Raw genomic sequence first — 13,593 nt, 5'->3', positions numbered from 1 at the left:
CAAATGATTTGGCGAGCATTGGCTGCAGGTGAGCACACGACATTGCTTGGCCTATCTGTGCTGCAGGCACGAGTGGGGTTTCCATCCACCCATTTTTATTAGAATTTTCACGAGAGGCCAAAATAAAACTGAATGGAAACGCCAGAAATTCCAAAAAGGGCCCAAAATTCACAAAGACGTGTTTACGCTTAGAGGGGGTGGATTTTGAAGTGTATCGAAAAAAGGAAAAAATGCAAATTTTGGCTATGGAAACTGGTTTTGCGAATAAATGCTGGCAAGACCGGATACACGTTGCACGTTTTGACCGGATATGACGTCACACGTCCGCTTGTAGTCCCAAAGCAATGTCGGACGATAGAGTAAGGTATGTTCGGGGGGAGACGATGAAACAGAAATCTATTTGGAATTGATTAAAGAAGCAAATAGTAATGCTATTTATATTTCACATGGAAAACAGCAAATAAATGCTCCGGTTTATCAAGAATTACAAAAGGAAACTCCTACGACGTCAACGCACGGCGCTGTCACTTCCTGTTCTTCTTTAAAATGACTGCAACCTACAGCGATGGAGTCGCCTCAATATTCGCAAAAGAAGAACAGATGGAAACGGGCATAAGTTGCTTTTTCAGTAAATTGATGGTGTCTTTACTCTGGTTTTCTAACAAGAGAAAACTTGGCAACCTGAAGAAAAAATGAACTGTGTTTAAAGCTGTTCATTTACCCCAGAATGAGCTTGTTCACAGAAACGTTCACAAAGTAAAAATGCACTACGCTCAGTTCACGTTGGCCCGCACAAAACTGGCTGCAGGGAATTTGATGCGCTCGGTAGTCAACTTGTGACCGGTGTGATGATGGCACGTCGCGTGACTTCTTCATTATTGAAACCCTTTCATACTAACTATGTGGAACAAAAAAAGAAAGTGCTCGGAAGAATATGCGTAAATGAATTCACACGTATAACGGAAAGTAGGGTGTTCCACGGGGTTCAATTCTGGGGCCGCTGCTATTTCCATTGTATCTACTCACCTTTGGGTTCCATTATAAGAAAACAGCAGTGGTTGTTTTAAAGTGCTCTATAAATGAGTTGAGTTGAGTGATGGGAGTCGGCATCCTAACTGCATGATTTGTAAGTTGAGCGCAACAAGCTATCTACACTTCCTTAAGTTGCTTGGCGATGGGGAATACGAGAACGCAACACTTTCTGAATTCAAGGTGAAGAGTGCCAGATTGGATGAAAAGGCTAGTCTGCCTGTTCATTTTGTTCACCACTAAACCCTATACCTATCTCTTGAATTTGAAAAAAAAAAAAAATCCATTTTATTTTTCAATAAAGAAGAAAAAGCACTGCTTGAAAGCAATGTTTATTTTGGTCTTGATTTTTCGCGTCCTGCTCCTGCAGGTTCATTAACTTGCCACTGGCATCCATTTCTGGACCGTCGTTGTTGTTTTTGTGATTCATAACATTCGTTGCACACAGACAGAGGTGGAACCGAGGGCGGATGGAGAAGTCGACGGGAAATATTACAACTGAAGGGTCCTCACCTTCTCGTCGGGATTCAGTCTGCCTCCGAGCTCCATTCCAAATCAAAAAGTCAATATTGGAACATGACGGGAAAGATAGCGAGAGAGAGAGAGATGATGATTCCCTCCACAGTGATGAGCATTGTTTTTCTCATTCAGGTTGCACCGCAGCGCTGTATTTTCACATACACTGCAAGCAGACTGTCCATTAGTTCTACCGGCACAATCTAATGAGATCAAAAGAGAAAATGTTGCCATTACAAAGACAGTCCTGGTCGGTTTTGTTTGAAACTCACACTAACGTTGTTTATCATTGTGTCGCTGTTTGCAGTCATGCACATTTGAACGGCTAAGTCAGGTGTTCTGCATGTTCGTAATTACCCTCAGTTTGATCCAATGCCATTGAACATGCCCAAATACATATTTCTGGAATGCTTTGAATGCTCTCCTTCTGGCTGTCTTCACCGAGTCGCACGTGCATGTGGAGGTCCATAAACATAATTTAGTGATTGTCTCGCTTCAAAGATGGCCGGCCACATGTTCCGCCTTACGCACTCCCCATAAAACCTTCCAATTTTCTTTAACGGTTGCAGATAAGTCTGATCACCAGAAGGGGCGAGGCCCGCCTCCAAACGCTCCAGGCTGTTTCAGATCAAATGTTCAGCGCGCAGCCAGGATGTTTCACTGCCGCGTCATCTGTGACGGTAAAAGTCACAGCTGCAATCTTATTTGGTGAATCATCAGATGCTTCCAAATTGATCCGAGTTATTTTTCGTTCCTGTAGAATGAGCTTCCCGATATTAAGTTTTCCTGAGCCTGTGATCAATTTCATGACTAAGCAAAGAGCATGCAGGCCTGGACGACCCACTTCATATTTCAAGATGGAAGATTGTGGCACAATTTTAAGGGAAGGCAGAGCACGCAGTAGCGCTTACCTTGTCCCAACCTGACATTGTGTGACTGCTAACAAGCACAAGCCGAGAAATATCAGAATCAATCTTCGGAACGACCGCCCTATTATCTGATGAACCCAAATTGCTCTCTTTTGAGCCTTCGGAGAAACGTGCGTGGGACTTGCAAGCACGCTGCACACGAGCCAGATATTTTATAATGCAATGAATCGTAAACAACATAATTATCTCAGCCATGTTGCTCTCTATATGCGCGTGGCTTTGCTGTGTTTAGACGACTTGCTGAGCAGTCAAGGTTATCCCCTCATTATCCCCTCATCCCGACTGGTCTGGCTCCTAAGATAAGAGCCGAGCACCTGTCCGCCTTTTCCATCATTGTGACATACTAAAGTACAACGCCACGGGGGGACATTTACCCACAACAACTCTTTCAGTGAAGGCACAGATAATCAGGCCAAAGGCGCCTGCACAAAAGGGGGGGGGGGCATCATCAACGTGTTCTTCCTACAGCCGTATATCTTTCATTGCTTTCTGCTCCCCCTCCACGAACCGTCACCTTATCGTGGTGAAGAGGTTTGTGTGTCCCAGTGATCCTACAAGCTAAGTCATCAGGGGCTTTATTCCCTTGGCGGGTAACCCCTGGGAAACAGGTCCAGACAAAGTACGATCTACAGACCCCCTATGATGATGAACATAAACGGATTCAGTTTTCCCTTGTCTGGACGCAGATCACCGAGACCCCCCTCTTTAGGCAGGCCTGGAGGTGGGACTCGTTGGCAAGCGCCTGTTGGCCAGGCCTGCACCTATGGGGAAGGACAACGTGGGTCCCCCTCCTCATGGGCTCACCACCTGTGGGAAAGGCCAAGGGGATCGGGACAGGTGCTCTGTGAGCTGGGTGGCAGCCAATGGCAAGGACCATGGCGGTCCAATCCCCAGCTACACAAGCTGGCTCTACGGACTTGGAATGTCACTTCTGTGGCATGGTAAGACCCTGAGCTGGTTTGTGAGGTAGAGAAGTTCTGACTATACATAGTCGGGCTCGCCTCCACACACAGCTTGGACTCTGGTACCAGTCCTCTCGAGAGGGTTTGGACTCTTTTCTACTTTAGAGTTGTACACAGTGAGAGACACATAGCAGGTGTGGGCGTCCCACTTCTGGCACCAAACAGCAGCTCAGAATATCCACCCTTATTGGAGTCCTTGGATGGGGTGCTGGTAAACGCTCACGTGACCAATGGCAGTGAGACCTGCAGGGACGTGATTGGGAGGAACGTTCCCCGTCCCCCCCGAGCAGAACCCGAGCGGGGTCAATAATGAACACTATGTTCAAACATGAGGGTGTCCATATGTGTACTTGGGATCAGAACAACTTGTGTCATCTGATTTTTGGCCACATGTTTTGATGCTCAGGTGAAGAGAAAGACGGACCTGTCCGTTGATCACCACGTGGTGGTGTGTTGGCTCCGATGATGGGGGAAGATGCCAGTCCGACCTGGCAGACCCAAACGTACTGTGAGTGTCTGCTGGGAACGTCTGGTAGAATCCCCTGTCAGAAAGAGTTTCAACACCACCTCCGCCAGACCTTCCCCCTTGGAGGCTGGGGACAGTGAGTCCGAGTTGACCATGTTCCGCACCTCCATTGTTGAGGTGGCTGGTGGATTCATTTACAGTGAGGGTTGGACTCCGCCAAGATTGCCCTTTGTCATGGATTCTGTTTCTAGGCACATCAAAGGCATTGAGGGGGTCCAGTTTGGTGGCCTCAGCATTACATATCTGCTTTCTGCAGATGATGTGGTGCTGCTGGCTTCTTGAAGCTGCGATCATCAACTCTCTGGAGTGGTTCGCAGCCTAGTGTGAAGCAGTTAGGATGATAATCAGCACCACCAAATCTGGCACCTTGGTCCTCAGTCGAAAAAGGGTGGAGTGCCCTCTCCAGGTCGGGGATAAGATCCTGCCCCAAGTGGACAAGTTCAAGTATCTTGAGGTCTTGTTCGCGAGTGAGAGCAGGTTGGGGCGGGAGATCGACAGGCGGATCGGTGCAGCATCTGCTGTGATGCGGACTCTGTATCGGTCCGCTGTGGTAAAGAAGCAGCTGAGCCCAAAGACGAAGTTCTCGATTTACCGGTCGATCTGCGTTCCTACCCTCACCCATGGTCTCGAGCTGTGGGTCGTGACCAAAAGAACAAGATCCCGGATACAAGCGGCCAAAATGAGTTTTCTCCGCAGGGTATCCGGTCTCTCCTTAGAGATAGGGTGAGAAGCCCGGTCCTACGGGAGGGACTCAGAGCCGCTGCTTCTCCATGTTGAGAGGAGCAAGCTAAGGTGGCTCGGGCATTCAGTTCGGCCTCCTGGACGTCTTGCCGGAGAGATGGTCCGGACATGTCCCACCAGCGGGAGGCCCCGTGGACAACCCAGGACGCGCTGGAGACTCGTCTGTTTTGGGAAACCGAAGGAGCTAGACGAAGTGGCTGGGGAGAGGGTAGTCTGGGCTTCCCTGCTAAAGATTCTGCCCCCGCGACTCAACCCCGTTTAAGCGGTAGATAATGGATGCATGGATCCTTCATGCTAGTTTTTTAATCTTGAGAATGGCTTGTCGCTTTCGATTCTTTTTTTTTGTTTTGTCAATTTGAGATTAGCCATCATTTAATTTTACTGCGATGAGATCAATGCTCTGTGGTTGGATAAAGTTTTGTTGAACTGTTTTAAAGCATTTGTGGTTTATCACACTTGGGCCATTTCAGACCCCTGTTAAGACTCGCATTTGTTAGTGTTTTTATGGATCCATTTAATTGGCAATGTGCCTTTTGTGTTGCCTTTCAGATGCTGTCACTGGGCAAAATGAGTAAAACCAAAGTGGACAAGTTGAAAGCAATCTACAGGCAACTCAGTGACGAAGTGAGGAGGTATGCTACGTTGTTTTTAGTGGAAACAAAAGTCACATTTTTGGGTTGATATGTGGGAGCCAAATACTGCAAAGCTCAAGTAGAGAAAAAGGGTGGAGACACCGGCCGGTCCTGTGCGCCAAAACTAATGTGTCCGTTTAAACCCTTCAAGTCAAATAAAGCTGTAAAGGTGAGAGCAGTGTTTCTTGGTAAAAAAAAATAGGGCTGATTAAACTGGTATTTTGTTTTTGAAGGAGAATGATTACACCTGCACGACCGGAAAATCGTTCCAAGAGGCATTTTTAATAGTTTTGTTCCAAGACAGGCAAAATATCTTGATAAAAAATGCAGTGCTGTTCTCCACAACAAAACCACCAACAATCATTTGTAAATGTGCATCCGTCCTGCTCCTAACAGTGCCCAGGATTCGGAGGCCCGCCTTTTGGAAGAGGCGACGAGGCTCTGCGCCGAGCTGAGGCGGCTGCGAGCCGACACGGAGGGAAGCCAAGAGCCGAGCTTCTCCGAGGAGCCGACCAGCGAGGCGGGCCAGCTGCGGCGGCAGCTCCTGCGGGCCTTGGACCAGCTGAAAGCAGCCGACGACAGAGACTACGTGACACGGCACCGGCTCAAGTGGTGAGACGCAAACATGCAAATGCATTCACAAACAGCAGTCAAGCTGAGCCCAAGTAGCAAAATCTCTCAGCGATAGGCAACTTTTTCATGTGATGGCATTTATTTCAATAAATTATATATATTATAAATAAATTAAAGATAAATAAATACGGATATAAAAAGTATCATTCAAAAAATAAATATAAAAGGAATTAAAAACAACAACAACAATATATATATATATATATATATATATATATCCGTAAATAAATAAACAAAAGAAAAAATAAATACAAAAAGAAAAAATGGGATTTTTGTCGAGAAACTCAAGTCGTAAGTTGTAGTGATAGTGGACAAGATAGTCGTCCATTGCTGGCGCGCTTCATGCGAGACTTCCTTGTTCGCTGACCCGCTTTACTCGACCATTGAATTTAATTCTATTTATATATTTATTTTTACTTATTATTTCTGATATATATATGTGTGTGTATATATATATATACTGTATGTATATATATATACAGTATGTTGTTTTTATTTCCATTTATATTTATTTAGAATTTTGGCAGTTTTGGTCCTCCATATTTATTAACCATGAGGGGGAAAAGTAAAACGGCAAAGTGTTTTTCAAAGTGTACCTTGTAAAGAAATAAGCTTGATCTCAATAACGATGCCTGTGGAGCCCAACACGAGTTGCCAGTGGAATTTCACGTTTCCTCCCTGTAAAGTGTTTACATGTCGGCGAGCTCTGCGCAGGTTCGTGTCTTGACGTCAGCGCTGGAGTTATTTGTGTTTCTCTGTCTCTCTTTCGCTCGTCTCTCGCAAGCCATTTTCCTCAATTCTGCCACAGGCCTCCCGTTTTCCTTCCTCCAATCCCTCAACGCCGCTATCGGTGTGTCCAAACAGGCAGATGCACCCAGAGAGATGGAAAAGAACACTCCAGTGCTCCCCCGGAGGTCAGCGGGAGGTCACTGGAACATTGCTAGGCAACGTGACAACATGCACCGGCGCTTTCCAAACATTCAGTCCTGTGACCCCCTTTCAAAATGAAAACTTCAACTCACGTCTACTCTGTGCTCCCTTTGTTGCATATTTTTATATTTCTGTTTTTCACCCTTGGTGCAGGCTCCAGGAAGAGAAACGGTGTCTGCTGAAGGAGAACAACATTCCGCTGAAACTTGATGTAAGTTCATTGCAGTGCCGCTCACGTGGCTTCGCTGGAACGTGGAAGATTATTTGAGGCTTGCTTCAAGCCTTCATCCGGGCGTCAACATTTGCCGTCCACAATGTACTTTTCGGAATATGGGAATACCGAAAGGTTTAATGAGGGATGATCGATACCCCTTGATTTCAGACTGATACCGGTACGAGTAGCCTACTTAACACATACAACTAATACGTTTGATACATGAACAATTTCCTCTTCCTCTCATTTTCTCATTTCTATTTCCTGATCGTAAAACAGCCACAAGTAGGCATCGGCCACCGTCGCGAGTACTGATAATGAAATAAGGCCAATATCGATACCTGGTATCAGTAATTGCCCAGCCCTACTCTTATTTAGATGGGCCTAGTTGGTTAAAAATGTTCATGTTCTCGTTAAGTCAATCTGTGTTTTTCTTTTTAACTCAAAACCCCCAAATTTATAAATGCGTTTTTTAATACTTTTTCTTAACTCGTCTTGACTGAAATACTCCCCAAAATGGATTTATACGTTTTTTATGTTGTTGTTTTTTTATGCTCGAGCATCCAGAAGGCTGTGATACAGCTTCTTACATGAAGAGGTTGCTTAAAGCAATGGTAGTTATTACAAAAAACGACCAGCGGGTGGCAGCAGAGTATAAGAGATCAGCCATGGCCATGTTGCAACAAGTTCTTTTTAACAGTGTTTTCAACAGGTTTGTGAATGATGATGAAACTCAGATATTTCCTAATGCCGATAAACGGAAACCGATACAAATCTACTTTTTTTCCTGATGTAAGAAGAGACTGTAATCTTTCTTTTGGTACGTTCCATGTTTTTATAGCAATAGAACACAATATTCTGTGGACCAAATCCAGTAAAACAGCCGGGAGCGAAGGGGGTTGCTTCAGTGAAAATGGCTGCCAGTCAATGAGTTAAAGACAGCAAGGTGACCAGTTTCAGCTTCCACTAGTTGATCATCAAGGCCGATTAATCCCTACTTGAATCAGTGCCAAATGTCAATCAATCAATCAGCAGTGTTATCCAGATGCGCACCAACATTTGTATGAGGACATTTTTTGTTACATAACATACTGTATGTATGCAGTGCTATAGCGACGCAAGCAATGATTTGCTCCATGAATATCTCGACTGGAAACAAACCGCAAACGGGCCACGCGAGCTGTGACAGAATCATTGAGCTGTTGTTAAATGAAATTCGCTTCCGTGACGGCATCGTCCGGAGCTGATCATGAATCTGCCGTTCGAACCCGCAGGAAGTGGAGAGCTCCACGCTGACACTGCAGGACAAATGTGAGAAATTGACAACAGAAGTGGCCCAGCGACAGATGCAAGTCAGGTATTTGTTTTCTCCTGTGTCTGTTTTCCTTCTTGTTTGTACCGAACATTTTCAAAAGGGCCGCTGCAACCAAACATTGTTTTGGAAAACATCAATGCGTACTCCGTTCTCTGCGTTTGCCTGGCAGAGGTCTGAAGGAAGACTTGGAAATATACCAAATGCAGACACTCGAGGAAGAGGAAGAGCTGCGACAAGTGAAGAAAATCATAGCAATCAAAGAGGTGCGTAGATGTGTGTAAGCGCGGCCGTTGGCTCCATCGCACCATCAATAAAATAGCAAATGCACTTTCTCCCTCTCTCGTGTGTTTGTGTGCTGCTGCAAGGCCGAGAAAGCTCAGCTCCTCGCCGCACCTGAGCAGATTTTAAAGGCGATTGGAGAGAAACGCTCCGAGAGGGAGTGAGTGCCTGAGACACGTTTAACAATCTGTGTCCAATAAGTGCAGGAAATGTTGCAAACGCTGGCGATATCAACTCCAAATGAGCTGCTTCGACTCCTTCGCTTGAGACGGCGCAAGAAAACAGCAACGGCTCAATTCAACCACTCGCTTCTCTCGGTGCACTCAAATCACAAACTAATCATTCACTTCTGCAGGGATGTGATTTTTCCACTTTTTTTATCTCCCCCCCAAAAAAAAAAATCTGATTTTTTTTTTTTTTGTATTTCATTGTGTATGCACATGACTCCGACAGATAACATCTTCTGCTATAACAAAGACATTTGTGGTATGCTCTAATATGAGTTACTTTTCATTTGGTCATGATACAATTATTTGTTCATGAAATTTGAACTCTTCAACATTATTTATGTGTTAACTTAGTAATCACATTAGTTAGATATGATGATATTCTCAGTGATAGTTTTTAAAAGCAAAGGCAGTCCAATGTTTTTGAATGTGACTAAAACTGCCATTTTATATGGGATAGTTCAATATACATTGAAAATTGATGCTGTTGTTTTGTCCATTTCTTTGTCATGTGAGTGCATTGAAAGTACTTAAAAACACGGAAAACCCATGAGCCCCCCTGGACCTAGCTGGGTGCCGGCGGCCCCCAGACCCCCGGCTAAATTTTCAGATAATTTCACTTTGGTCAAATCACATCCCTGCTTCTGCTGCATGGAGACCTTCACATGCACGAGACCGCCGACCGCATTACATTCAATGGCCTTTCAAATTGCACAATCCAAAAATGTCAATATCTGAATCTTGCAACTTCTATGGAGGACCAAAACTGCCAAAATGAAAAATGAATACATGACTAAACTTTTTTTTATATATCTATCCCTAAATAAATAAAAGTAAAAATAATTGCTAGTTTGCAACGGTAGAGCCCCAACCCAAGACACGCTTAGGACCGCCCCCTCATTTAAATAACATTTCGACCTGAGCATGAAATAAATAAATGTGAGAACAGAGAATTTTATTTATTGAGTGATATATAATTCTATTTTTACATTTATTTTTGTATTTATTTCCACATTTACTTTTATATTTATTTTTACTTTTGTTTATCTATTTAAGGTTATTATATGTTTTGTTTTGTTTTTTATTTCCATTTATAAGCATTTTTTGAATTCAATTTTTATATCCGTTTTTATTTTCACTTTTATTCATTTCTTTATTCATTTAGTCATTTATCTATTTTTTATGTTGGCACTTTTGGTCCTGCATAACTTTGCCTAATACATTTTATTGTTTTTAAATCAGGAGCTAAAAGCTCTTTGTTGCCATTTTGTAATTCAAGGTGTCAAGATTTAACGAACGGCGCTATTAATTGGAGTCCCAAGTGCGAAGCGTGAAGCTCCCCCGTTTTGCGCAAATGTTCCTTTAGAGCCGCAGCAAAGACGTTGGGGGCCGCGGACGCACACTTTGCAGACATGAAGCGGCAAGCCGAGGAGGTGGCGGAGCAAAAGGAGCGGCTCGGGGCACAGAAGGAGAAGCTGGCCAAGGAGCTGGAGCGTCTCCAGGCACGAGTGGAGGCCGGCCAGAGGAAGTGTGCTGAGATGCAGAAAGAACAGCAGGTCATCGGGGACGAGCAGGATGAGCTGATGGGGCACAGGTACATTTTCAACCATTTTTATTCTCCCCTTTTTTTTGCACGCAACGACTCCCACACAATTCTTCGGATTGACAACAAAATCCATGTCTTCCGTGGTATATATGGTGTGATTGCACATTACTTACAGCAGAGGTGGGCATCGAGGGCCGGAGTCCTGCAGGTTTTGCATGTTGCCCTTCTCCAACACAGCTGATATATGATCAGCTCATCAGCAAGCTCTGCATAAGCCTGATAACGATCCTGTTGATTGGAATCGGCTTGCGTTGGAAGTGAGAAACCTCCAAAACCTGCAGGACTCCGGCCCTCGAGGACCGAGATTGCCCACCTCTGACTTACAGTATTCCATGCATCCATTTTCTTAAGCGCTTGTCCTCACGCTGGAGCCTCGCCCAGCTGGCTTGGGGCAGTAGGCGGGGCACGCCCCAAACTGGTCGCATGCTTACAGGATTGGCACAACCTTAAAGATCAACTTTTGATTTTTAATGGGACTGACATTGACATTTTTGTCCATGATGCCAAGTGTATATGCGTGTATATGATCAAATGCATTATAATTTCAGTGAGATGATTAGCGTAAACCCGTGTCCCGCCCCCCATTAGACATTGATTGCTTCCACAATAGTGCGGTGGTTGAAGCACATGACTGGCATGTGCAAGGTTCTGGTATTGATTCTTGCTTGAAGCTCCTTCAGATCAATCGTCTTGTCCATTATTCATCCGATTGAAACCATTCCAAAAATTCACATCTTCCCTGGTGCTATTTTTCGCAGTCGTAAGATCGCCAGTTTTAGCTTTATTCGACATTATAGAACAAAGCATTTTCTTTTAATAAAAGCTAACAGAACCACCCTGAAAATGTATTAAAACTAACTAAGTTAAAAAAAATAAAAAAATCTGAGAAAAATAACTAACTAAAATGGAAAATTCCAAAACTATAATAACTCTGGTGGGTAGTGCAGTGGAGCTTTGACCAGTAAAGTTGAGGGTTTAAATCCCACTTTACGCCCAATTTACACTGACTGCGGAACGGACGCGGTACGTTTTCCGTACGGCCGCCGCGAGGAAGCATTCGAGTCTGCGTGTCAATTTACACCAGCTGGAGTGCGTTGCGTTGCGGTGCGGATGCGGATGCGGTGCGGATGCGGATGCGGCGCTGCGGAAGGTTTCCGCAAACTTTTTTTTCCGGACGCCGCATGCGGAACGCTTGCAAATTTTCATGAAGCTGAAGAAATGACATGAGCCGGACAGGAAGTCAAGGTAAATCTGCTATATTTCAAAATAAAATGGAGGGAGGGAACCTAACTGACTACATAGTATGACATGAGTCGGACATTTAAGACAAAAAAACAGCTCAGATTCAATTAAACATGACAAAATAACACTATTTAAACACAAAATGTACTTAGCCATGGTAGAAGTCACAGAAATATTATCCAAAAGCGTATCGATGTGACAACAGGCAAGTATTAGCATTCACTTTTCAGCAATTTGTCCAGAAATTGCACTTAGTCTAGTTTATAGAGCACATTAAGGCGGGCCCAACTACATGCACAATCGAATCACATCCAATCCTTGAATTTGAGTTTGATTGACTTTTTCTCCTGTTACTCAACATCCGACACACACACAAGAGCCTCATGAGAAACAGTATTGCATTTTGAAAATATCTTTTTTTATTTTTTTTGTATACTTGTGGCCGTTTACCAGAGGGGTCCTGGAAATGAAGTTGCAAAGAATCCTGTGTGAGCGAAAGCTGCTTTGTGAGAGTCACTCCATGCATCTGAAAGAGAGAAAAAGGTAAGCAAAAGAACGTCTTTATGTACTGAACTGACGTTACCTTGACGCTGTCTGACGGAAGCTTGGCTTACTGTGTCCTCGCACCTTGAGCCATGCATGTCCATTCTCGCTGTTACACCCAATTGGCAAGTCCATGTACGCTAATAATCGATGCTCCTGGCCGATTGTGCGTTGGACGATGATGAATGTTTGTCCGGCGTGTCTCCTCAGGCAGATGCAGGCCTTGGAGAGGACGCGGCGAGCGCTGAGCGTCGCCGCTGAGCAGCTCAAACGCACGCAATCCACCTGCACTCACTTGCAAGCACAGGTGATCTGTTGCGTGATGTTTTGAAGGCAGTCGAGGGTTTGCAGCTATCGCTGTTATGAGCGCAGGTGTTTGGAACATTCTGACTTGAATCGTCAGCGTTCCTGTTATCAGGAACATTCCCGTCATCCATGACATCGGGACCCTGTTTTCTTTCGTTCCCGAGCTTCCTGTCGTTTCACTGTTGTGACCAGTTTGTCAAGTGAAAGAGAAGAGAAGTGGAATCAAGGGAATGCTGTCAGCACATCTCGCACGTACATGAAAGGAAATATCGATGACGCATCAGGGATTTCACATATTTAGGAAATGTCGCAAACAAAAGGTTTCTGCAAATTCATGCTTTTTACAGCCAAGCCTTTTTTTTTAGGTTTTATGTAGGATGTGTTTTGCTGGCTTTCATATTTACAAAGTGCATCGACACAACACCACGACAGTGTATTAGGGCCACGTATAAACATGATTTTTTTTTTAGAGGGTGGGGGCAATATTCAGAGAAAAAAACTCGTTTGCCACTTTATAAAGTTGGCAAATTTGCAAAAAAAAAAAAAAGAACTAGTAATTTTGCGGCTTTGTAAAGAGTCCAAAAACTCTTAGGAGAAATGACTTCCATTTGTTTTGACTTGAGTGGAATGCCTACTGACGGTCTCCAAGCGCAAACAACTTTTCGCAGTGACTTTCCGACTTGCATTTCCAGTTAGACGCTCTTCCGAAGCGAGGGCCCAGGATGGCGCGGAGGATGGCGCTTCAGAAGGAAGTGGATGCTCTCAAAGTGAGCATTGAAAAACAGGTGAGTTACGTGGGCGAGCGCGAGCGCGACGTTGTTAGCAAATGCAACGTGCGCTGCCTCATTAGTCTCAGTTGCGGACAAACGGGAGCATTGTTTTGTCATTTTTCTAACACGCTTCAAAAATAGCAATGCTGTCCAAAAGCGAGTTTGTTTGTTTTTTTACAGCTGAGAACAATGT

General features: G+C 44.5%; 1 protein-coding gene across 4 annotated transcripts in view; it reads left to right on the top strand.

Annotated features, from left to right (window-relative positions):
- ccdc146 (coiled-coil domain containing 146) overlaps positions 1-13,593 on the top strand; it is a 37,726-nt gene that overhangs the window by 11,858 nt on the left and 12,275 nt on the right. For 3 of the 4 annotated variants that reach the window (XM_077544402.1, XM_077544401.1, XM_077544403.1), the window contains 10 exons: positions 5,253-5,335; positions 5,732-5,947; positions 7,052-7,109; positions 8,387-8,469; positions 8,597-8,690; positions 8,793-8,866; positions 10,300-10,527; positions 12,235-12,324; positions 12,535-12,631; positions 13,323-13,415. In XM_077544402.1, the coding sequence (XP_077400528.1) occupies positions 5,253-5,335; positions 5,732-5,947; positions 7,052-7,109; positions 8,387-8,469; positions 8,597-8,690; positions 8,793-8,866; positions 10,300-10,527; positions 12,235-12,324; positions 12,535-12,631; positions 13,323-13,415 (1,116 nt within the window). Of the gene's footprint in view, positions 1-5,252; positions 5,336-5,731; positions 5,948-6,776; positions 6,883-7,051; positions 7,110-8,386; positions 8,470-8,596; positions 8,691-8,792; positions 8,867-10,299; positions 10,528-12,234; positions 12,325-12,534; positions 12,632-13,322; positions 13,416-13,593 lie in introns of those variants that run through there. The other variant, XM_077544404.1, reaches the window with a different exon arrangement.

Source organism: Vanacampus margaritifer, chromosome 15 (assembly GCF_051991255.1).
Source record: "Vanacampus margaritifer isolate UIUO_Vmar chromosome 15, RoL_Vmar_1.0, whole genome shotgun sequence".
NCBI lineage: Eukaryota > Metazoa > Chordata > Actinopteri > Syngnathiformes > Syngnathidae > Vanacampus > Vanacampus margaritifer.
The sequence above is the reverse complement of the archived record's forward strand: the minus strand, read 5'-3'. Positions and strand labels throughout refer to the sequence as shown.